Source organism: Triticum aestivum, chromosome 4D (assembly GCF_018294505.1).
Source record: "Triticum aestivum cultivar Chinese Spring chromosome 4D, IWGSC CS RefSeq v2.1, whole genome shotgun sequence".
NCBI lineage: Eukaryota > Viridiplantae > Streptophyta > Magnoliopsida > Poales > Poaceae > Triticum > Triticum aestivum.
In genome coordinates this window covers 57,212,912-57,235,708 of record NC_057805.1, presented here as the reverse complement: position 1 = coordinate 57,235,708, position 22,797 = coordinate 57,212,912, and the positions used below count along the sequence as shown (strand labels likewise).

At 50.0% G+C, this 22,797-nt stretch overlaps 1 protein-coding gene across 12 annotated transcripts; it reads left to right on the top strand.

Annotated features, from left to right (window-relative positions):
• Window positions 1–429: 429 nt before the first annotated feature.
• Window positions 430–21,779, top strand: LOC123096178 (glycosyltransferase family 92 protein Os08g0121900). Of its 12 annotated transcripts, none has more exons than XM_044517820.1 (8): window positions 842–3,583; window positions 3,683–3,811; window positions 3,931–4,110; window positions 4,199–4,221; window positions 4,558–4,639; window positions 4,850–4,978; window positions 20,897–21,055; window positions 21,532–21,779. In XM_044517820.1, exon 1 carries the CDS (start codon window positions 1,551–1,553, stop codon window positions 3,405–3,407), a length of 1,857 nt encoding a protein of 618 aa, XP_044373755.1. In that variant the 5' UTR covers window positions 842–1,550; the 3' UTR covers window positions 3,408–3,583; window positions 3,683–3,811; window positions 3,931–4,110; window positions 4,199–4,221; window positions 4,558–4,639; window positions 4,850–4,978; window positions 20,897–21,055; window positions 21,532–21,779. The 12 variants fall into 12 exon arrangements, 8 of the variants coding, with proteins under 8 accessions (XP_044373755.1, XP_044373757.1, XP_044373752.1 ...); XM_044517822.1 differs by having other exon boundaries at window positions 4,558–4,653; XM_044517817.1 differs by having other exon boundaries at window positions 4,199–4,257; window positions 4,518–4,639.
• The last annotated feature ends 1,018 nt before the right edge of the window (window positions 21,780–22,797 follow it).

The following is a 22,797-nucleotide window of genomic DNA, read 5'->3' as shown; positions in this document are numbered from 1 at the left end:
CCCTTGTTGCAAAAAAAATCTCCACTCTCGCCACCGCCAGCTATGCTGGCCGATTTCGGCGAGTACTGGCGGCAATCGACGGCGTGCAGCACGCTCCCTAAGGTCGCCTCACTTTGCTCCTTCTTGCCCTTCGCTAGATGTTGTCGAAGTAGACGCCGAACACCCACTCCGGTGCCGTCCATCTCGACATCCTACCCTCGCCCAGGTCGATGGACGTTGTCTCCCCTTCGTCGGTCTGTAACAGGCTAGCTATTTGCGGTGAAAAGGATTGCAACAGCGGCCAGTTGCAAACTTAGACGATGAAAGAGGTTGCTTCGAGCCGTTCGATCAAAATCAGATCCGACGGCCACATAGGTGGTCGACACAGATCAGCCGGCTGAGCCGTACCGCTTTCCGTTATTGTTTTGGTATTCCGAAACTACCCCTGTCAACATCATCCCTACCTCTGTTCCAGTCCGACCAGACCAATATCCTTCCAGTCGGCCCCCACCAACCACAGCGGCGCGCGGAACCTCGTCGCCAGCGCTGGCCGGCTGCTCCTGCCTCCGCCACCCTCCTACACCGACCCCCGCAACCTCCACCGTCCTCCCCTGCTCGCCCGCCACTGCGCCACGACCTCCCTCGCTTCCCCCCGACGACCTCGACAGCCACTGCTCACCCCCTCCCCTGGATCGGCTCCGGCGATCTGAAGGCACCTGGTCGGCCGCCCTCGCATGCTCCGGCCGGCGGCGGCCCTCGCCTGACTCGGCCCCGACGACCTCGACGTCACCGCCCTTCTCCGGCGACCACACCACCTGGCCCTGCTCCAAAGACCGAGCCACGCCGGTACTGTCACGCCCTGTCCCTGCTGTGCTGCTTTTTTTTTGCGGGGTCCCTGCTGTGCTGCTTGTGTTGCTGATTTTTTGGTATTGAAATGTGCTAAGTCGTTGCGTGATTCAGTCAATTCCTTCGTCAGATTTCATCACCAATTTGACGGATTTGGTTATATCGGCATGAATCACTTTGGATTTTTTGAGGGAGTGTATCCCTGTACCTATAGGTAGCTCTTCTGTTTTGTCCCTGAAAAAAAAAATACGTTTTTAATCGAAAATTGGGGCAAAACATGCCGAACGCCGTATACGTACAGAGCTCTACCGTATACGTAGACGGAAGCAGACTAAATAAAAAGTTGACTTTATTGTCGAAGAAAGAAAAAAAATAATCCAGCAACATGACATAGAACCAGCCTGATCTTGATAGCGTGAGAAAAAGAAAAAAAAAGATCGAGACTCGACCACGGGCGGACCCGAAGGAACAGCTGGCGTCGAACCCAAACCTGGCTGCCTCGGTCGGTCGGTAGCCTGTAGTACACCGTATACGTAGAAAATACGCTACCGTATGCGTAGCGAACAAGCTACCATCTACGTAGCGCAGTCGGACCCGATACATCGTATAATACAGGTCGTCGACGCCCTAATTTGGCAAAAGCTTTTCCGCGCGATCGATCGGAAGAGTTCTCGCGCGAAAAAGAAACCTCCAGCTCCCCGCTCCGCTCGAATCGCCCCGCCGCCATGGCGCATCACCGGCGCCGCAGCTGCCTGCGCCGTGTCCTCACCATCGCCGGCGGTGTGTCAGCCGGCCTCCTCCTGCTCGCCGGCGGCCATACCTACGCCCACGGTCAGTTCTTCTCGCCGGGCTCGCTGCCCCTCGGCCTCGGCCTCGGCGCCGACCGCTCGCCGCCCTTCGCCCCGCCGCCCTTCGCTCTCTCGCCGCTGCCGCCCTACCTCCTCTCAGATCCGGAGGCCGATGCCTCGCCCCCGCAGCCGGAAGCCGACCTCCCGCGGCGCCTTCTGCCCCTCCACCGCTCGCCGCCGCCCTACCTCCTCTCAGATTCAGAGGCCGACGCTGAGCCGCCGCAGCCGGAAACCAACCTCCCGCGGCGCCTTCGGCCCCTCCATCGCTCGCGGCCGCCCTCGCCTTTCCTGGGCTTGGACTCGGAGGCTGATCGCTCGTACGACGACGCGGATGCTGTCTTGCTCCCGGACTGGGAGGTTCTTGTCCTGACTGACGCTGAGCCTGGCGCCAAGGCGACGTGCGCCTTCCAGGGCGGAGCGTCGTCCCCGGCGAGCGCGCTCGGGAGGCTGCCGGGGTCGGGCCGCCACGCCTACGTCTGCCCAATGCCCGAGCCTGCCCGGAGCCTCCAGCCGCTCCAAGCGCCCGTGCTGCTCCCCACCTCGGCTTCCTCTGCCGATTGCCCTGGCCGCACATTGCTGAACTGGACTGGCCGGATCGCGTTCAGCTCTGCAACTCTCGACAGTGGCGATGTTCTTGTCTTTGCAAAGGGCGTCAACCATGTTGCTGGCGGTGTCCAATGCCTGTATCGCTGCTGCGGCGAGACCCATGCCGTGGTGGCCTCCTTCCCGGCCATCACGTCCGTACAGCAGGTTACCCGGTGCCCTGCTCCACCGGTCCATCTGAACTCCAGGAACACAGAGTTCCGTGTCACCGTGGCAGCCACGGGCGAGGATCCGATCCCCGCACTTGCAACTTATCGTCCACGGCAGAGTGAAAGTGGCTTGCCGGTGGCACCGGAAAAGAACCTGATTTGTGCATGCACTATGATTCACAACGTCTCAATGTTTCTTCGCGAATGGGTGCTGTATCATGCCGCTGTCGGGGTGGACCACTTCATCCTGTACGACAATGGAAGTAAGGATGACTTGGCAGATCAAGTTGCCCAGTTGAGGTCTGCCGGAATCAAAATCTCTACCGTTCCTTGGCCGTGGATCAAAATGCAGGAAGCCGGCTTCTCCCATTGTGCTGCAACGCACCAGAGCTCTTGCAAGTGGATGGCCTTCATTGATGTCGACGAGTTCGTTTTTTCGCCGAACTGGGAACGATCTGAGAAACCGACAAAATCGATGCTTGAGGCGATTGTTCAGGTTGATCCAGATGTCGGGCAGGTACATCTGTGGTGCTTTGATTTTGGCCCCTCTGGCCAAACATCACACCCACAGGAGGGTGTCATCCAAGGATACACATGCCGTCTGAAGCAGATTCTGCGTCACAAATCGCTTGTTCTACTTGCTGCAGTGGACCATTCTTTGGAGAATGCGATTCACCACTTCACACTGAAGGCTGGTTTCAAAAGTATACGGAGCATGCAGGCACGTGTGAACCATTACAAGTATCAGGCATGGCCCGAGTTCAAGCATAAGTTCAAACGACGAGTGTCCACCTACGTGGCTGACTGGAGAGATCCGATCAACCTTCAGTCTGCTGACCGGGCCCCCGGCTTAGGAACTGATGGAGTCGAACCGGTTGGTTGGGCGCAAAGGTATTGCGACATCAAGGATAACCTGCTTCAGCAATTGAGCGCAAGGTGGTTCGGTAGTGGATTGGGAAGTCAGGGATCTCAGGATACTTAGGCTTGGCAGTATCTGTAACCTGCGATTGTCTAGAAGGATCCAGAGGCATTAGAGATGGAACTGTAATCTAGTTTAAACTTGTCTCCTTGCCTCCCAGGATCAATCTAGATACCAATCTGTACATCGCCTGCCACGTTCGGCACCTATAAATAAACATCAGGCGGCCTCCAATGGAGGTAGAGACGCTTCCACAATTCTCACATGGTATCACGAGTCATCTTCCTCTTTTAGCAATTCATCTAGATTGATCTGATCATGGCGAGCTCTTCCTCCAGCTGTTTCGCTTCATTGACACCGCGACCGCCGTCTCTGAGGAATTCCTGTCCTGCACTGACAAGGATGGGAAGCAGCACTGACAAATCATTTCATAAGGTTCACAGGATGGCAATTTAAGTTTGCTGAAGGTATTTTTTTGGATTGGTTTCTTACTCTTCGGCTCTGCTCTTAAAATACTTGGCCGGATGCCGTTGATGGTTAATATATCAATACTTTAACTCTTCAAGAACTATAATTGTCTATGCAGAGGCCGGGGGTAATCCTCCTTTTCCAAAAAGAATTCTAGGTTGTCTTGATCTAGAGCTTCTATCGCCTCTTCAACAATCTATTGGCATAAACTCTTAACTTTTACCTGAAGCTGCCCGTCAAATATCTCTAATAGTACATATACCTGACATTATCTGTCATGCGTACTGCATACTGTTTGGTACGCTGTCCACTTATCCAGGATTACATGGTCTGCAGTAATAGTGGATTTGTATTAGTGGAAGTATTATCTAAGTGTTATTTTTCAGGTTTGGTATCACTTCTGCTCCAGGTAGGAGATCTTTGAGCAGGACACCATGTACAAAAGGTAATAACTGAGAATTCATGGGCAATGTAAAATTTCAGCATGATATTTTCAGGCATTAGTTACTTGAGTGTCAGACATTTTCTGTGTTCTTGTTTTGTCCTTTTTGTTCAGAATTAATGATTTATCAAGTGCTGCACATTGCATGCACGCCGCAAAAAAAAGCTTCATCTGATTTTGCTAAATGTTTTTTTTTCTTACTGAACTAGCTTCAGGACGGATGGCAGGTTTGCTAACAATTTGATCTTTTTTGCTCATTGCAGGTTTGGTACTAATTCTTGAAAAAAATCGTGCTTTTTGCAGCACCATCCTGTTGAGCCATGAGATCTGAACCAATGAATTCAGATAACATCTACCATGTTTACGGATCACTACATGTTCTGTTGTAAGTGGAACAATGTGAGATCCCTTTTTCAGTAACCATCTGAACACACGTTTCATGCTTTTCTGAGTTATTCAGTGCCACTCATTGCATGTTCGCTGCAAGCTTCTAAAAAGACTTTGTATTTTTGTTGCTAAATGTTCTTTCTTACTAAACTAGCTTCAGGACGAACAGCAGGTTTGCTAACCATTTGATCTCTTTTGTGCATTGCAGGTTTGCTACTTAATTCTCAAAAAAATCATGCCTTCGCATCACCATCCTGTGGAACCACGAGGCCTGATCCAATTATTTCAGAGAACATGTACTATGTTTATGGATCACTACATGTTCTGGTGGAACAAGGTGAGATCCTTTTTCAGTAACCATTTCATTTGAACACGCATCATGCTTTTCCGAATATAACTGAACATCTGAAGCAGCCATGGTGTACTGGTGTATATATTTTTAAATTGCAAGTCAGCACCTCCTCGTTTGATTGCTATGGACTTCCTTATTACTACATTATTACTCCAGGGTTTGCTAAGGTTCTGTTTTAATCATACGATGAGCATGGGGTCCACAACATACTCACATAGTTACAAATCTGAAGCACTGGTTAGTTTGTTGACTAGCAGTATGAATCAGAACTGGGTACTCTTGGCCCTCTTTGATTCGCAGGATTTTCAAAACATAGGAATAGGAAAAGTATAGGGTTGGAGTGGCATGCACACATGAATCCTACAGGATTAGCATGGAGTGTTTGATGGCACAGGAAAAGCGAAGGAATTGTAAAAAGAGGTTGGAGTGGATGTTAGATTTCCTATAAAATGTAGTACAAAAGATTCCATAGGAAAAATTCCTATGGGATCCAATCCTATGAATCAAAGGACCAACATAGGAAAAATTCTTAAGGATTTGAATCCTCCAGAAATCCTATAGAATTCCTTTGAATCAAAGGAGCCCTTATCTGTTACGAATAATTTAAATATATTTTTAGTGATCTTGTGTGCTTTTATAAAAATCTGAAGGTGGTCATGATTAGGCTGACGAGTAGGCTTTTCTTCTGTGTGAACAGAAGAAGGAAGATGGTACCTAACAGAACCAAAGTAATTGATTCTTTATGTACATTTGTAGAAATAAAACAGAATAGATATAAGACGTTTTTGCAGTTTAATAAATTGAACTGCAAAAACGTCTTATATTTTGGTTAAGGGGTAGTAGTTCTTGTTAGATGTGTATTGTTCCGTTCTGTACATCCCCATTGTATAAGGGACTTTTCTGCACTTTACCACACATGTATATGTTCTGCCCTTTGGCCTTCAGTAAAGCTGGTTGCTCATTATCCAACATGGTATCAGATGCTAGGTTACCCTCGCTCTCCTGCACGCTGCAACTCCGTGCTCCCCCCTCCTAGCCTACCTCGTCTCCGGCCACTTCTGCTCGATTCCGGCCACCCCGGCTCGATTCCGGCCGCCCCGGATCGATTCCTGCCTGCCTCAGCTTGCCTCAAGCCACCGCCGCCTGCTGCTGTTCATGCCGCCGCCGCCGCATCCGTCCCGTCCGGATCCGCCGCCCACGGCCGCTCCATTCGGCCTCGTCTTCCCCGTCTGGCGCATCTCGGCCTGTGCGCCGCTCCTCCCTTGTGCGAGCATCGGCCGGTCTCGGGCCCGACTCCTCTGCCCGATCCCGTTCGGGAGCTGGCCGCTGCTCCCTCCGCTCGAGCCGGGCTGCTGCGCCGCTCCTTCCCTTGCGCGAGCATCGGCCGGCCTCGGGCCCGTCTCCTCTGCCCGATCCCGTTTGGGAGCTGGGCGCTGCTTCTCCTCTCGAGCCAGGCCACGCGCTGAGTTCTCCTCGTCCGGCCGCCTGCCTGCATCGAGCGAGTCTCTGCCTCACGCGTGCTCTGCTCGATCCAGATTCATCTCTATTCGTTGACTTCCAAAAAAAAAGAGGAGTGATACAAAGGGGATATCTCAGTATGTCATCTTCGGGCTATGTCGCTGTTCCTCGATGCTCAGTGATCTTTGATGGCACCAACTACGCTGAGTTTGCGGGCTTCATGCGTATCCATATGCGCGGTCTTCTTCTATGGGGTGTTCTCTCTGGCGAGGTCCCCTGTCCGCCATGCCCCGTTGCTCCCGTGGCTCCTATCCCGCCGGTGCCGCCAGTCCTTGCTGCTGATGCTTCTCAGGCTGATCGTGATGAAGCCAAAGCTCTTGATGATGTTGCAGTTGATGCTTATGATCAACAGATATCTGCTTATTCAGATGCTCTTTCTGTGTACCGCGATGATCTGTCTGCTTACACTCAGTGGTGCAATGATGATGCTCGTGCTGCTGTTGTTCTCACCGCGAGTGTTCTCCCTCAGTTTGCTTCAGAGTTCATGGGACTTGGCACAGTTGCAGCGATGTGGTCTTATCTCTATCAGCGCTACCAGCCCTCTGGTGATGCTCTCTACCTATCTGTGGTGCGTCAGGAGCACGCACTCCAGCAAGGTGATTCCTCTGTTGATGAGTTCTATTCACAGTGCTCTGCCATCTGGCGTCAGCTTGACTCTCTTCGGACAGTCGTTTGTGGAACTTGCCGTTGCTGTCAGACTACTCGGTCCGATTTGGATTTTCAGCGGGTTCATGAGTTCCTATCTCGTCTTCGCTCTGAGTTCGAGCCTCGACGTGCTCACCTGCTTGCTCGTGGTCGGGTTCCTATCTCGGAGGTGCTTGTTGAGCTTCGTGCTGAGGAGACCCGCCTTCGCTCTGCTGGGTTACTTGTGGTTCCATCAGTTTTGGCCGCCTGAGCTCCTGTGTCATCTGCTCGCCTCACCGCTCCACCGCTCCTGCCTACTCCTTCAGGGGGGGGGGGGGTGAGTCGCCCTCCTTATGCTGAGAAGGGTACGTCGCACCGTGACACCTTCTGTGGTTACTGCTCCCGGTCAGGTCACCCAAAGTCTGATTGTCGCCAGAAGAAGCGAGACCAGAGGCGCTCCTCTCCCAGCGGGACTCCAGCGTCCTCTTCGACTCCATCACTCACTGACCAGGATATTATACGCCTCAAGCGTCTACTTGCTTCCTCCGGCTCCTTGTCGACTGGTTCCGCTGCTGCTGTGACTGCATCCACTTCTCCATCACTGCAGGCATCTACACCGTCAGGTACATCTTGTGGGTTCTGGATTCTGGAGCCTCTTTTCATATGTCTTCTGATTCTTCCGTGATGTCTTCTCTCCGACCTCTTGATTCGCCTGTTAATGTTCTTACCGCCGATGGCATACCTCTTCATGTTGCTAGTCGTGGCATTCTTTCCACTCCATCCTTTTCTGTTCCTAGTGTTTCACATGTTCCTCGCCTTACCATGAATCTTTTTTCCGCTGCCCAACTGACTGATTCTGGTTGTCGTGTCATTCTTGATACCGACTCTTGCTCCATTCAGGACCGTCGCACCAAGGCTTTGGTTGGTGCTGGCCCCCGGCGCCGTGAGTCAGAGGGCCTTTGGGAGGTTGACTGGCTTTGTGTTCCTTCCGCTGCCACCACTTCTGCCAGCTCTCATGCTCTTGCTGCCTCTTCGTCTGCGTCCTTCCAATAGTGGCATCATCGTCTTGGTCACATCTGTGGCTCTCGCCTGTCATCATTAGTGCGTCAGGGCCTCTTAGGGTCTGTATCCGGAGATGTTTCTTTACATTGTAATGGTTGTAGACTTGGCAAACAGACCCAGTTACCTTATCCTACCAGTGAGTCGGTATCTCAGCACCCTTTTGACTTAGTTCATTCTGATGTCTGGGGTCCCGCTCCCTTTGATTCGAAAGGTGGTCATCGTTATTATGTGTTGTTTATTGATGATTTCTCTCGCTACACTTGGCTCTACTTCATGAAATCTCGTAGCGAGGTTCTCTCTATATACAAACGTTTTGCTGCCATGGTTCACACCCAGTTTTCCACGCCTATTCGTACTTTTCGTGCTGACTCTGCTGGAGAGTATATCTCCCAGCTGTTGCGTGGTTTTCTCGCGGAACAGGGCACTCTTGCCCAGTTCTCATGTCCTGGTGCTCATGCTCAGAATGGCGTTGCCGAACGCAAGCATCATCATCTGCTTGAGACGGCTCGTGCGCTGATGATTGCCGCTTCCCTTCCACCCCACTTTTGGGCTGAGGCTGTTTCTGCATCCACCTATCTCATCAACATTCAGCCCTCGACTGCACTGCAGGGTGGTATTCCTATGGAGTGTCTCACTGGTCGTTCTCCTGACTACTCATCTCTCCGTATGTTTGGATGTGTGTGCTATGTCCTTCTTGCCCCGCGAGAACGTACCAAACTGACTGCTCCGTCGGTTGAGTGTGTTTTCCTTGGCTACAGTGATGAGCACAAGGGCTATCGCTGTTGGGATCCTGTTGGGCGTCGCTTGCGCATCTCGCGTGATGTGACTTTTGACGAGTCTCGTTCTTACTACCCACGGCCTTCTTCCTCGAGCTTCTCTCTCGGCGATATTTCTTTTCTTCTCCTTCCCGATACACCCTGCTATGTGCCACCTATTTCACCTCTTCCTTCGGCACCCCTCATTTACTCTCCTTCACCACCGACACCCTCTTCCCCATCCTCCTCCTCCACCTCTCCACCATCATCTCCAGTCCGTCGCCCTCTCTCATCTTTTCCTCTCCACTATACTCGCCGCCCTCGTACTGAGGATGCTTCCCCTGATGCACCTTCTCCCACTGGTGCACCTCCACTCACGCCTTCCTCGGTTCATAACCTCCGTGCTCGGCCTCGCCCCCTGCCTGATCGCTATTCTCCTGATCGGTACGGTCTCTCTGTCATTGCTGAGCCCACTTCCTATCGGACTGCCATGACTCAACCTGAATGGCAGCTTGCGATGGCCGAAGAGCTTGCTGCCCTTGAGCGCTCTGGCACATGGGATCTGGTTTCTCTCCCTTCCGGTGTTCGTCCCATCACTTGCAAGTGGGTCTACAAGATTAAGACTCGCTCCGATGGTTCTCTTGAGCGTTACAAAGCTCGTCTTGTGGCCCGTGGTTTTCAACAGGAGCAGGGCCGCGATTATGATGAGACACTCGCTCCTGTGGCCCACATGACCACTATCCGCACTCTGATTGCTGTGGCTTCGGTTCGTCATTCGTCCATCTCTCAACTTGATGTTCAGAACGCTTTTCTCAATGGCGAGTTGCGTGAGGAGGTTTATATGCAGCCACCACCAGGGTACTATGCTCCTGATGGTATGGTCTGTATGCTTCGCCGCTCCCTCTATGGCCTTAAACAGGCCCCTCGCGCCTGGTTTGAGCGCTTTGCCTCTGTGGTGACTGCCGCTGGGTTCTTGCCTAGTGATCATGATCCCACGTTGTTTGTTCACACGTCTCCTCGTGGTCGGACTCTTCTCCTTCTCTATGTTGATGACATGATCATCACTGGTGACGACTCTGACTACATTGCGTTTGTTAAGGCTCGCCTTCGCGATCAGTTCCTCATGACTGATCTTGGTCCACTTCGCTATTTTCTTGGGATTGAGATCTCCTCGACCTCCGATGGATTCTACATCTCCCAAGAAAAATATATTCAGGATCTTCTTGCTCGCGCTGCTCTCGGTGATGAGCGCACAGTTGTGACTCCTATGGAGCTCAACGTTCAGCTTCGTGCCTCGGATGGTGACCCTCTTCCTAATCCCACTCGCTATCATCACCTTGTTGGCAGCCTTGTCTATCTTGCTGTTACGCGTCCTAACATCTCCTATCCTGTCCACATCCTGAGTCAGTTTGTTTCGGCTCCCACCTCTGTCCACTATAGTCATCTTCTCCGCGTTCTACGATATCTTCGTGGCACGATCTCTCAGCGACTTTTCTTTCCCCGCTCCAGCTCTCTTGAGCTCCATGCCTATTCTGATGCTACCTGGGCCAGTGATCCCTCTGATCGACCTGTCTGCTTACTGTGTCTTTCTTGGTGGCTCTCTTATTGCCTGGAAGACAAAGAAACAGACTGCAATTTCTCGCTCGAGTACAGAGGCTGAGTTGTGAGCCATGGCTATGTTGACGGCTGAGGTGATCTGGTTGCGGTGGTTACTTGAGGATTTTGGTGTGTCTGCTACTACCTCGACTCCCTTACTGTCAGACAGTACCGGTGCTATCAGTATTGCGCGTGACCCGGTGAAGCATGAGCTCACCAAGCACATCGGTGTGGATGCCCACTTTGTGCGGGCTGCTGTGCAGGATCAGACTCTCGCTCTTCACTATGTGCCATCTGAGTTACAGCTGGCAGACTTCTTCACGAAGGCACAAACTTGAGCGCAGCATAGCTTTCTTCTCTCCAAACTCAGTGTCGTTGATCCACCATGAGTTTGAGGGGGGGTATTAGATGTGTATTGTTCCGTTCTGTACATCCCCATTGTATAAGGGGCTTTTCTGCACTTTACCACACATGTTTATGTTCTGCCCTTTGGCCTTCAGTAAAGCTGGTTGCTCATTATCCAACAGTTCTGACATCATTTTGGAAATAGCATCTAGTTACTTCCCTTTTTTCTTACCATGTGCTTGCAGAGTAGTTCTGATATCATTTTGTAAATAGCATTCAGGTAGTCATGCCGAGTTTTCTATGATCCAAATAAGAGGACACTTGCCTTTGTTTTAACATACAGAATAAATGTTCATAAGTATACTATTCTGTTTGGTTAGTCAATGTATAGATAATAGTTTGGTGCATGCCGACTCTTATTCTCTTGTCCGTTCTTAAGGAGCACTTCTAAGAGCAACTCCAATGCGCCGACCCAAACTGGCGCGCGCTTTGTCCGCTTTTCGTCCGTTTGGATCGGCCGCCCGCTCGGCGTCCGCCCCGTTTTACGTGTGTGACCCTTTTCATGTCCGCCCATAAATTTTAAAAGGCCCGCGGCCGTAGATCATGCCAGCGGCCATGCCATTGCCCGGAGTTCATGCCGGCGCCATGCCAACGGCCGGCATACAATGCCAGCCTCCAAAAAAGCCACCACACAGTTCATGTTGGTGCACTTGCCAACGGCCGACACACATGCCAGCACACAAAAAAGGGGCGGGAGTTCGACCACGCCATCTTGGTCGTGGTCATGCCAGCACACTTGCCGGCATATAAAAAAGGATGGCGCTCTCCGCCATAGATCACCCATCGTCAAACTTGAGCATGTCAGCCTGCATCTTCTCGAACCATGGCCTCTTCCTCGACGACACGGTGTTCAAGTCCACCTTCATGATCTCACCCCCGTCATCATGCTAGCGAGCGCCACTTCTTTTGCCTTGGTCTTGGCATTGGCGGCCTCGATCTCGAACATCTTGGCTTGCTTCTCCGCCTCCATGTCAAGCATCTTGGCTTGCTTCTCCGCATCGAGCTCAAGCATCCTCCTTTTGATCTCCATGAAGGCGTTCATTTGCTCTTCCTTGTCTTGCCGGTGCTTCTCCTCCCTTGTGTCCTTCTTGCTCATCATGCCCTCCAAAGTGGCATGCAAGGCAATCAACGCCGCATCGCGCTTGTCCTCCTTCTTGGAGTTGGTCTTCCCCCGCGGCCGTGGCTTCTCGCCGTCCCCATGCTCCTCGACGGCTTCCTCCCCCCCACACGCCTTGGCGGCGGCATATTGCGCCTTAAACTTCTGCTCCCCACTGATGACCATCCAACAATGGGAGAGGTTGAAGGACTTGTCGTCATGTTGGGCCTTGAATGCCTCCAATGCTTGGAATGCCTACAAATGAATAGCATGCAAGCATATGGACAAATGGACATGCAAGCATAACCAAAACAGATACGAAGAGGGGTGCATGTATACCATATCTTTCATGCCGATGCCGCTCACGGGGTGTGCCCGGATGCTCTCAAGGGTGGCGCAAAACCTGTTGCACTCTTGTTGTATCACCCTCCATCGCTTCAAAAGAGACACCCACCCACGCTTGCTCTCCATTTCGTACAGCGCAAACTTCTTGCGTTCATGGTACTCACTGTTGGAAATATGAGCAATTTACCAAATGATTTTATTATCAGAAATACTAGATAAAGCACGACTAGTATAGCAGTGATAAAACAAGTCATGCGATTTGATAAAGAGAAGGTAAACAACATCTTCATATATGAACTGTAACTAAACACATCTAGAGTAGATAGTATAGCAAGTTGCGTATATGAAACAAAGTCTAACATATCTAGGGCAAACACCAGAACAAGGAACTGTAGCAGGGTCTCTAACAGGAAGAGGAAGAACACGTATGGGACAGCAGCAGCAGAAGCACTGGACTTGGGGTCGACATCCTCTCCAGCCATGTCGTCGATAAGGTTGTCGACGTCGGGGAAGTAGTCGTCGGAGTCCGTGATGGAAAAGTCGGTAGTCGCGCGGAGCGCTCCCCAAAAACCTTATCACCCTTCTCCCGCACAGGACTCAAAGTGGTGCGGTTTCGGAGGCCTACTGTCCCGACTCGCGGTGCACGCCGCAAGCCGGGATGAGGAAGACAACAGCAGCTCAGAGATTGGAACCGGTGGCGAGAGGAAGAAGTTCTGGTGCGCCTCTTTGAGAGGAGCGACCTCCCTTTTATAGGTGCAAGAGAAGGAGGCGAGAGGGCAGCGGCGGGAGGCGAAACGAAGAGACGGAGATGAAGCGAACAGCCAGCAGCCGAAGGGCTGCACCGTTCGCATTCGAACTCCACTTTCGCAAAAATCTTTTCAGCTTCCGTGTGACTTTACGTATACCCGTAGTGCGTGGCAAAAATTTAGACATCGGCTCGGCTCATTCCCGCAACCCGCGGCGTGTCGCGTCGCGTCGTGACGAGGCGGGCGGCGGAGGAGGAGCGCGCGTGGATGTCCCTCTTGTTCTCATGCTCATACAAGTGGGGAAAGAACCTCCCTTATAAAGAGGTCCAACTCCCTCTAAACTAGCAATGTGGGACTAAACTTTAGTTCCACCTCTTGCCTTGCACGAATGGGCTGCGTGGGCCTCTAGGATTTATTAGGAATTTCTGAAACTGCTTATTGGGCTAGGCCCAAAATAGATAAAATTCCAGCAATCCCCCACCAGATCCCAGAGGCACACAAAATTTGCTTTGGTTCCAAAACACTGTTTTATATACCGGTACTGCAGTGGAGACTGTTAAGTTGAACTTCCACCTAGAACTCTATGCTACACTAGTAAGCAACTTGAATAGTGGACTGGGCCTTGAACTGCAAGTTTTCTGCAAATCTAGCTTCACATAAAGCCTTGACCGATACGTGGCTACCGTGGGTCTTCCCCGCGGGTGGAGCTTATGCGTCATACTCCGAGACCTTTCATGAGTTTATTAGAGAGAACCCTACTCTCATAGATTGCGACGTTTAATAATCAGACTCATATAGGTGCGTTCTTCAAAAGATGTTCTGCAGGACGACATCTCTGCTTCAATGAGCCACTTAGAACACATTAAGATATACATCAACCTGCCATGCAGATTAGGAGAGTATTGCATCTTCATGGAGTGGTATTGTTAATAGTAAGGATACTCTCCTCTCAGTTGATCAACAGCTTGTCTTCCACATCTAATTCACGGGATCTCCGATCACAAAGAATAGGTTACCACTGTGAACAACTCATATTGTGGGTCTCATACCCATCTCCCTCGATGCATTATCTATCACATTACGTGATAGACCCTTTGTAAAAGGATCTGCCAGATTTTTAGACGTTTGGATATAATCCAATGCAATAACTTCGGAGTTTCTCATTTTCCTGACAGACTTTAACCTTCTCTGAACGTGTCTTGATGACTTCATGTTATCCTTTGAGCTGCTCACTTTCGTGATCACAGTTTGATTGTTGCAGTTCATAAGGATACCCGGTACAGGTTTCTCAACAACCGGCAAGTCATTCAAGAGTCGGCGAAGCCAATCTGCTTCGACCGTAGCTGTATCTAGTGTTGTGAGTTCTGCTTCCATTGTTGACCTCGTTAAGATGGTCTGCTTGCAAGACTTCCAAGAAACAGCGCCACCTCCATGAGTGAATACATAACCGCTCGTGGCCTTTATCTCATCAGCATCTGAGATCCAGTTTGAGTCACTATACCCTTCAAGCACCTTTGGGTGCCCGGTGTAGTGAATTCCATAATTCGCAGTGCCTTTCAAATAACGCAAAACTCTCTCTAGAGCTTTCCAATGCACATCTCCTGGTTTTGAGACAAACCGACTCAGTTTGCTAACAACAAAAGAGATGTCAGGTCTTGTAGCACTGGCTAAGTACATAAGCGAGCCAATAATCTGAGAATACTTCAATTGGTCTCTAGCAATTCTTCGATTCTTTCGAAGCAACACACTAGCATCATATGGTGTTGGAGAGGGCTTGCAGTCACTGTAGCCAAAGCGACTCAAGATCTTTTCCACATAGTGAGATTGAAGCAATGTGATCCCACCATCATCGTCTCTCAACAACTTGATGTTCAGAATGACATCAGCCACTCCTAAATCTTTCATCTCAAAACAGCGAGATAGAAAATCCTTGGCCTCCTTAATAACATTCAGATTTATTCCGAAAATCAGTATGTCGTCAACATACAAGCAAAGGATAACTCCCTCGCCCCCACCATGGCGATAGTACACACATTTGTCAGCTTCGTTTACAACAAAGCCTGCAGCTGTTAAAGTTCTTTCAAACTTCTCATGCCACTGTTTGGGTGCTTGCTTGAGTCCATACAAAGACTTCAGCAACTTGCACACTTTTCTTTCCTGACCATCTAGTACTAACCCATCTGGTTGTTCCATATAAATTTCCTCGTCCAACTCTCCATTTAGAAAAGCAGTCTTAACATCCATTTGATGAACGAAAAGACCATGCGAGGCAGCTAGTGAAAGTAGAACTCGAATAGTGGTCAGTCGAGCCACAGGTGAGTAAGTATCAAAGAAGTCTTCACCTTCCTTTTGGGTATAACCCTTAGCCACGAGCCGAGCCTTGTACTTTTCAATAGTACCATCAAGCCTAAGCTTCTTCTTGAATACCCATTTGCATCCTATAGGTTTGCACCCATAAGGACGATCAGTTATCTCCCAAGTTTCATTCCCCAAGATGGAATCCATCTTGCTACGAACCGCTTCCTTCCAGTAGTCAGCATCTTCAGATGCATAGGCCTCTGAAATAGAACTGGGAGTGTCATCTATGAGATACACAAGAAAATCATCACCAAAGGACTTTTCAGTCCTCTGTCTCTTACTCCTAATAGGAACTTCATTGTTCTCCTCCACAGGACTTTCAAAGTGTTCCATCGAAATGGTAGGTTCAGTAATTGTAACTGGTTCCTGATTCAATGAACTAGGCATCTCCTGATTAGATGAGGTAGCCATATCCTTCATGGGAAAGATATCTTCAAAGAAAGTCGCATCATTCGACTCCATGATTGTACCGACATGCATGTCAGGTACCTCAGATTTTACAACCAAGAATTTATAGCCAATGCTATGAAAAGCATATCCCAGGAAAACACAATCCACAGTTTTTGGTCCAAGCTTCCGCTTCTTTGGAATTGGAACATTGACTTTCGCCAAACAACCCCATGTTCGTAGATAAGAGAGTTTTAACCTTTTCTTCTCCCATTCCTCGAATGGAGTTATCTCTTTGTTCTTTGTGGGAACTCGGTTTAGGACATGACATGTCGTCAATATCGCCTCCCCCCACCATGCCTTGGAGAGACCCGATGTGTCTAACATGGCGTTAACCAAATCAGTTAGAGTACGGTTCTTTCTTTCGGCCATCCCATTTGACTGAGGTGAATAGGGAGGCGTCCTCTCATGGATTATACCATGTTCCACACAAAAAGCATCAAATTCATTGGAAAAATACTCTCCACCACGGTCGGACCTAAGCCTCTTGATTTTTCGATCAAGTTGGTTTTCCACTTCAGCTTTATAGATCTTGAAAAAGTTCAAAGCCTCATCCTTAGATTTCAGAAGATACACACGACAGTATCTAGTGGAGTCATCAATTAACGTCATGAAATATTTCTTTCCACCTTTTGTCAAAACACCATTCATTTCACATAGATCTGAATGTATGAGCTCTAGTGGTGCAAGACTTCTCGTTTCCGCAGTCGTGTGAGACTTACGAGGTTGCTTAGCTTGCACACACACTTGACACTTAGATCCCTTGACAGTGGTGAAACTAGGGATTAAGTTCAACTTCGCTAGTCGCGACATGCAACCAAAGTTAACATGACAAAGACGTGAATGCCACACATTTGATTCACTATTGTTGCAAATATGATTAACAACTTTATTGCAAACGTCTGATAAGGATAAACGAAACAGGCCTCCTGACTCATAACCTTTACCAACAAAGGTTCCATACTTGGATATTACAAATTTATTCGACTCAAAGACAAGCTTGTAGCCATCTCTACACAAAAGAGATCCGCTAACAAGATTTTTATTGACGGAGGGGACATAATGCACGTTCTTCAGCCGCACGATCTTCCCCGAAGTAAACTTCAGATCGACCGTGCCAACACCACGAACAGAAGCACTTGAACCGTTGCCCATCAGCACAGTTGAAGTCCCTGCGGTCTGATAAGACGAAAACATGGAAATATCATCGCATACATGCACATTAGCACCTGTGTCAATCAACCAATCAGGAGAATGACATACTGAAAGAATAGTGGGAAATATACCATACCCAGCATCCTTCATGTCAGTGTCTCCAATGACAACATTAGCGGTCTTGCCGCCTTTCCCAGGATGACGCTTGTCATAGCGATTAGGGCAACTAGGAGCCCAATGATCAGGATCTCCACACACATGACAAGCACCTTTCTTCTTGTCATTCTTCTTCTTGAAGTTCGTGTGTTGCACAGCCTTGTTCTTCCCATCAAACTTTGCTTTACCATCAAACTTGCCCTTGTTCTTGAACTTGTGGGGCTGGAAGTTCTTCTTCTGTACCAGATTGGCACTAGATCCTCCCTCAATACCTCGAGCATGTGTGTCCTTTGCTCTCGCCTTTTCTTCCACATCAAGAGTACCAATGAGATCCGGGACGGAAAACTCATCTCTCTTATGCTTCAGTAAGGTAGCAAAGTTCCTCCATGAAGGAGGAAGCTTAGTGATAATACCTCCGGCAACAAACTTGTCCGGTAGCATACAATTGAAGTGCTCAAGTTCTCTAGCAAATGACTGTATCTCATGAGTTTGCTCAACCACGGAGCGCTCTTCAGTCATCCTGTAATCATAGAATTGCTCCATGATGTACAACTCAGTGCCAGCATCCGAGACCCCAAACTTGGCCTCGAGTGCGTCCCACATATCTTTTCCATTATCAATTGACGCATAAGCATCAACTATGTTCTCACCAAGAACACTCAAGAGAGCAGCCTTAAACAGAGTTCCATTTTCTGAAAAGCTTGTGCCTGTTGAGCATCAAGCTCTCCTTCAGGTTTGCCAAGAGTGGCGTCATAGCAACTCATGGTTTGAAACCATAAGACTACTCTCACGCGCCACCTCTTATAGTGGATACCCTCAAACATAGGAGGTTTCATGGAAGCAGCAAAACCACTCGGGGTAAATTGCCTATAATAAGGTTTTTGGATTGTTGGAAATATGAGCAATTTACCAAATGATTTTATTATCAGAAATACTAGATAAAGCACGACTAGTATAGCAGTGATAAAACAAGTCATGCGATTTGATAAAGAGAAGGTAAACAACATCTTCATATATGAACTGTAACTAAACGCATCTAGAGCAGATAGTATAACAAGTTGCATATATGAAACAGAGTCTAACATATCTAGGGCAAACACTAGAACAAGGAACTGTAGCAGGGTCTCTAACAGAAAGAGGAAGAACACGTACGGGACAGCAGCAGCAGAAGCACTGGACTTGGGGTCGACATCCTCTCCAGCCATGTCGTCGATGAGGTTGTCGACGTCGGGGAAGAAGTCGTCGTCGGGGAAGTAGTCGTCGGAGTCCGTGATGGAAAAGTCAGTAGTCGCGCGGAGCGCTCCCCAAAAACCTTATCACCCTTCTCCCGTACAGGACTCAAAGTGGTGCGGTTTTGGAGGCCTACTGTCCCGACTCGCGGTGCACGCCGCAAGCCGGGATAAGGAAGACAACAGCAGCTCAGAGATTGGAACCGGTGGCGAGAGGAAGAAGAAGTTCTGGTGCGCCTCTCTGAGAGGAGCGACCTCCCTTTTATAGGCGCAAGAGAAGGAGGCGAGAGGGCAGCGATGGGAGGCGAAACGAAGAGACGGAGATGAAGCGAACAGCCAGCAGCCGAAGGGCTGCACCGTTCGCATTCGAACTCCACTTTCGCAAAAATCTTTTCAGCTTTCGTGTGACCTTTCGTATACCCGTAGTGCGTGGCAAAAATTTAGACATCGGCTTGGCTCATTCCCGCAACCCGCGGCGCGGCGCGGCGCGTTGTGACGAGGCATGGCGTGGCGAGGCGGGCGGCGGAGGAGGAGCGCGCGTGGATGTCCCTCTTGTTCTCATGCTCATACAAGTGGGGAAAGAACCTCCCTTATAAAGAGGTCCAACTCTCTCTAAACTAGCAATGTGGGACTAAACTTTAGTTCCACCTCTTGCCTTGCACGAATGGGCTGCGTGGGCCTCTAGGATTTATTAGGAATTTCTGAAACTGCTTATTGGGCTAGGCCCAAAATAGATAAAATTCCAGCACTCACGATGAACGCGAAGCCAAAAGGTTGATGCCTTTTGCTCGGCGCCGACCTTGGGGTCTTGCCCAATGTCCCTCCAACACTCACGAAGCAGTTTGTCCTCTGACGGCGTGTATGCCTTCGTCCGCCTGCTTTTGCACTCCTTGTTTGCGCCGGCTTGGTTGGCGAGCTCATCCTCGAACAAAGGCTCCCCGTCGATGTCCACTTCATCCTCTTCCTCAAGGCTGTAGCCCTCCGGGAATTCGTGGTCGAGCGGGAAGGTGCTGCCCATGCCGACCTGGTCTTGCATGAAGGTGTCGTCCATGCCAGCTTGATCAAAGGTGGCGGGCATGAAGGGCGCTCGGCCGTCTTGGCTTTGGGTCTCCTCAAGATCGAAGGCAGCCGCGCCGGCACCGCCGGCGGAGGCAGCAGCCCCCGCACCGCTTTTGAAGATGATGTTCTCGATGATGAAACGGTTGGCCGTTTCGTCGTCACTGGCGGCCGGCATTCTGTCGAACAAGTTGTGGATGTCGGGAAGCATGTCGGTTGGTATCTCCGGCGGGCGTTTCCCCGCCCCTCCGGAGGATGATCCACCGACCATCGGCGTGGCGTTGAGGTCGATGGCCATCGGCGCGGGCGCGGGCGTGGACGGCGCCACCACGCTCACCTCCGGCGAGCATTCCCCGGAGAAGTGGGAGGTTTGCAGATAGACATGGAAGCCGGGAATCGGCTGCGTGGCAAACGCGCGCGGTGACTCTGGCAGCACCATCCGAGGAAATGCCGATGAGCCCGTGTTGGCCAGGGTCTAACCCTAGGTAGAGCAGGGCCTCCCTCGTTGCCGCGGCGACTCGGGCATTAGTTTCCTCCTGCTGTGCGGCGGCGGAGAGGGCGGCGATGGCCGCTGCTTCGAGCTTTGCGTCCCGCACGTGCCTTCGGCCCTTCCTCTTGTCCGACTGCATGGCCCGCTCCTCGGGCGTCAACTGCTTCTTCTTGGGCGGCGCGACGGTCTTGCAGGGCGCGCGGGGCTTGCCTTTGGCGGAGGCGACGGAGGTGAGGCCGGACGAGGCGAGGGACGCGAGGCCGGCGGCGGCATCGAGGGTCGGCACATCGTCCATGGCGAGCGGCCGGGAGCGCGAGCTGGCGGGAGTGTTTTGGAAAAGTGGAGGGAAATGGTGGTCGTTGTGCCACCGACTAGCGGGCCAGGGGAAGGAGTAGGCGCGCGTCCGCTTCGTGTCTGCGCCGACGCAAATGAGGCCCAAATCTGGGCTAGGAATGGGTCGCCCGGCGGACGAAAAGCGGACGCGCATTCGTTTGGGTCGACGCGTTGGGCCGACTTTTGTGTCTGTTTTGACCCAAATGGACACGCGCGGACGAAATGGATCGGCGCGTTGGAGTTGCTCTAAGTATCTAAGGAAATGCCTTTCCTTCTCAAGCTTATCAACTGCATATCTCCTGGTCCTGTCGCCTGATATGCCGCAGTTAAGTTATTTGTTATCCTGTTCTATAACAATGTAAGGCTTGGGAACTGAACTGGAAATTATAGCCTTAGTGCATTGATCTTGCCTTTGTTCCTGGGAGCTGAACTGGAAATTATATCCTTAGTGCATTGATCTTACCTTTATTTGATTGAATTTGTAAATTTTGAATTTGTTCGACATGAAAACACCTTTCTTTTGTGTGTTCAGATATGCAAGGGTCGCAACTCTAAAAAAGACTTCTGTTGTTGGAGAAGGAATTAATCCATCACAGTGCTCCCTAAGAGGGCACAAGCTGCTGCTATGGTTCTTGAAACGACATCATTCTCTGCAATCCAGTAACATGGGAACCTGCTCAGGATGTGCCAGGTACTCTTGGATAAGCTTTGCTGAGTTTGGCGGGAAGAATCTCTGTATAAGGTTAAGAGAGATAGAATACTTTGTCACTTTGTGCTGTTTTAAAATTCAATAAAAAAGAACTTTGTGCTGTTTTTGCAGAAATGGTGAATTAGGGGGAAAAAATCTCAATATTTGCAAGTTCTTTTCACTTTCAGTTACATGTGTTGCTTGCAGTCTGTAATGCCACTCTTTCAGCTTTTGTGTTGCCTGCAATTTCTATGTGATGATTAGTCTTCAGTTTTAACTATGTACCAGAATTCCATTTCACCACCCCCAAATCTCAAGCTACCATTTTGTCTTGCTGTCTCCACGGAGAAATGATAGATGCCTAACATGCATGTGGATGATTTTAAAATTGCATGCCCCTCGCTGCCAAAAGGGTTTTGTTAGTTATCACTTCTCAGTTGCTTATTTGACAGACTATGAATATACGATTATGATTGTAGGTAAGATCATTTCAAAGCAGAGGGTGGCAAATTTGATGCAGTGATTGCTGTCAAATGGGCCGAGGTAATTCTTTCCTGCAGATATGCTATGGATAAACATGTAACAGTCCATTGTTTTTACTGATTATTATGTTGTCCTCGAATGATTCACATCTCAGAATTTGTAATGTACAGTAGCTGACATGATAGTATCATATTATTTTACTGTGAAAAAACCTTGAATAGTTATAAAGAAATACTCGGTTCAACTATGACTGCATATTGTGATGTAACCATACCAGGAACAAACCATGACTCGGGATGAATCACTTGTGTGAGATTCCGATTCGCCGATCCAGTTCTATGGCTGGACCTGAAGCCTCGAAGGCCGTTAGCAGGGAGATGCCTGTTGAGCTGCTAAGCTTTCCCTCATGATGTGACAGTGTTTAGAGGCAAGATTAGTTTTGCTTGCAGAGCCAACAATCTCCTTCATCTGGGGGCTACAGTATATAATGACCCATAGTGTCTCATGGCTATATTATATATCGGAGACAAGCACATTACCCCTAAAAAAGCCGTCTCAAAGTTACGGGTGGATTAACAAGCAATTCGGCTCATTAAGTTCGTGCTTGTTTTAAAAAAAAAAGAGGAGGACCCCCGCCCTCTGCATCTGGGCAATGCATATGGCCACTTTATTAATTATTCTCACAAGACCTTATAAAGTCATGCAACAATAAGACTAAAGCCACCATCTAAGCAACAACTGTCGCTACTCCTATCCAATTGATGAAGGGGCGCTGATAGCCTGGGCCTAATACCAAACAGACATCGCAGCCAAACCTAAACATCTAAGACCTGAGGTCCCAACCAGGAACGTCTGCTGGGTATGAGGCCGCCGCAGCCACCTGTCACCAATCCATCTTCAATGCTGTACTGCTGCACCCCCTTGCCCGGCCTCTCTGCCATCGACACCACACCATGACGCCTGATAACGTCACCCTCCTGCGCGAGTCCCACGCCACACATCGGGCGCCGAGTCTCCACTGCGCCACGCCGCCGAGAATCGCCACCATTAATGTGCAGGATGAATCACCGCTTCACCAATTATTTCGTCCACTGGTCCCTCGAGCCCGTGTACACCTCCAAGAATGACGCCACAAGAGGGAAACGACACAATAATGCCGCCGTCATCCGATCTACTGATCTAAGGTTTCCCCTGGAGGTAGCAGATAGTGGCCTGGAACTTCTCAACAGCAATGCCTTCAACAAGGGAACGACACCGAATAG

Bases quoted from the DNA above. Each gene is read 5' to 3' on its own strand.
- LOC123096178 (XM_044517821.1), top strand. From the start codon at position 1,551: ATGGCGCATCACCGGCGCCGCAGCTGCCTGCGCCGTGTCCTCACCATC.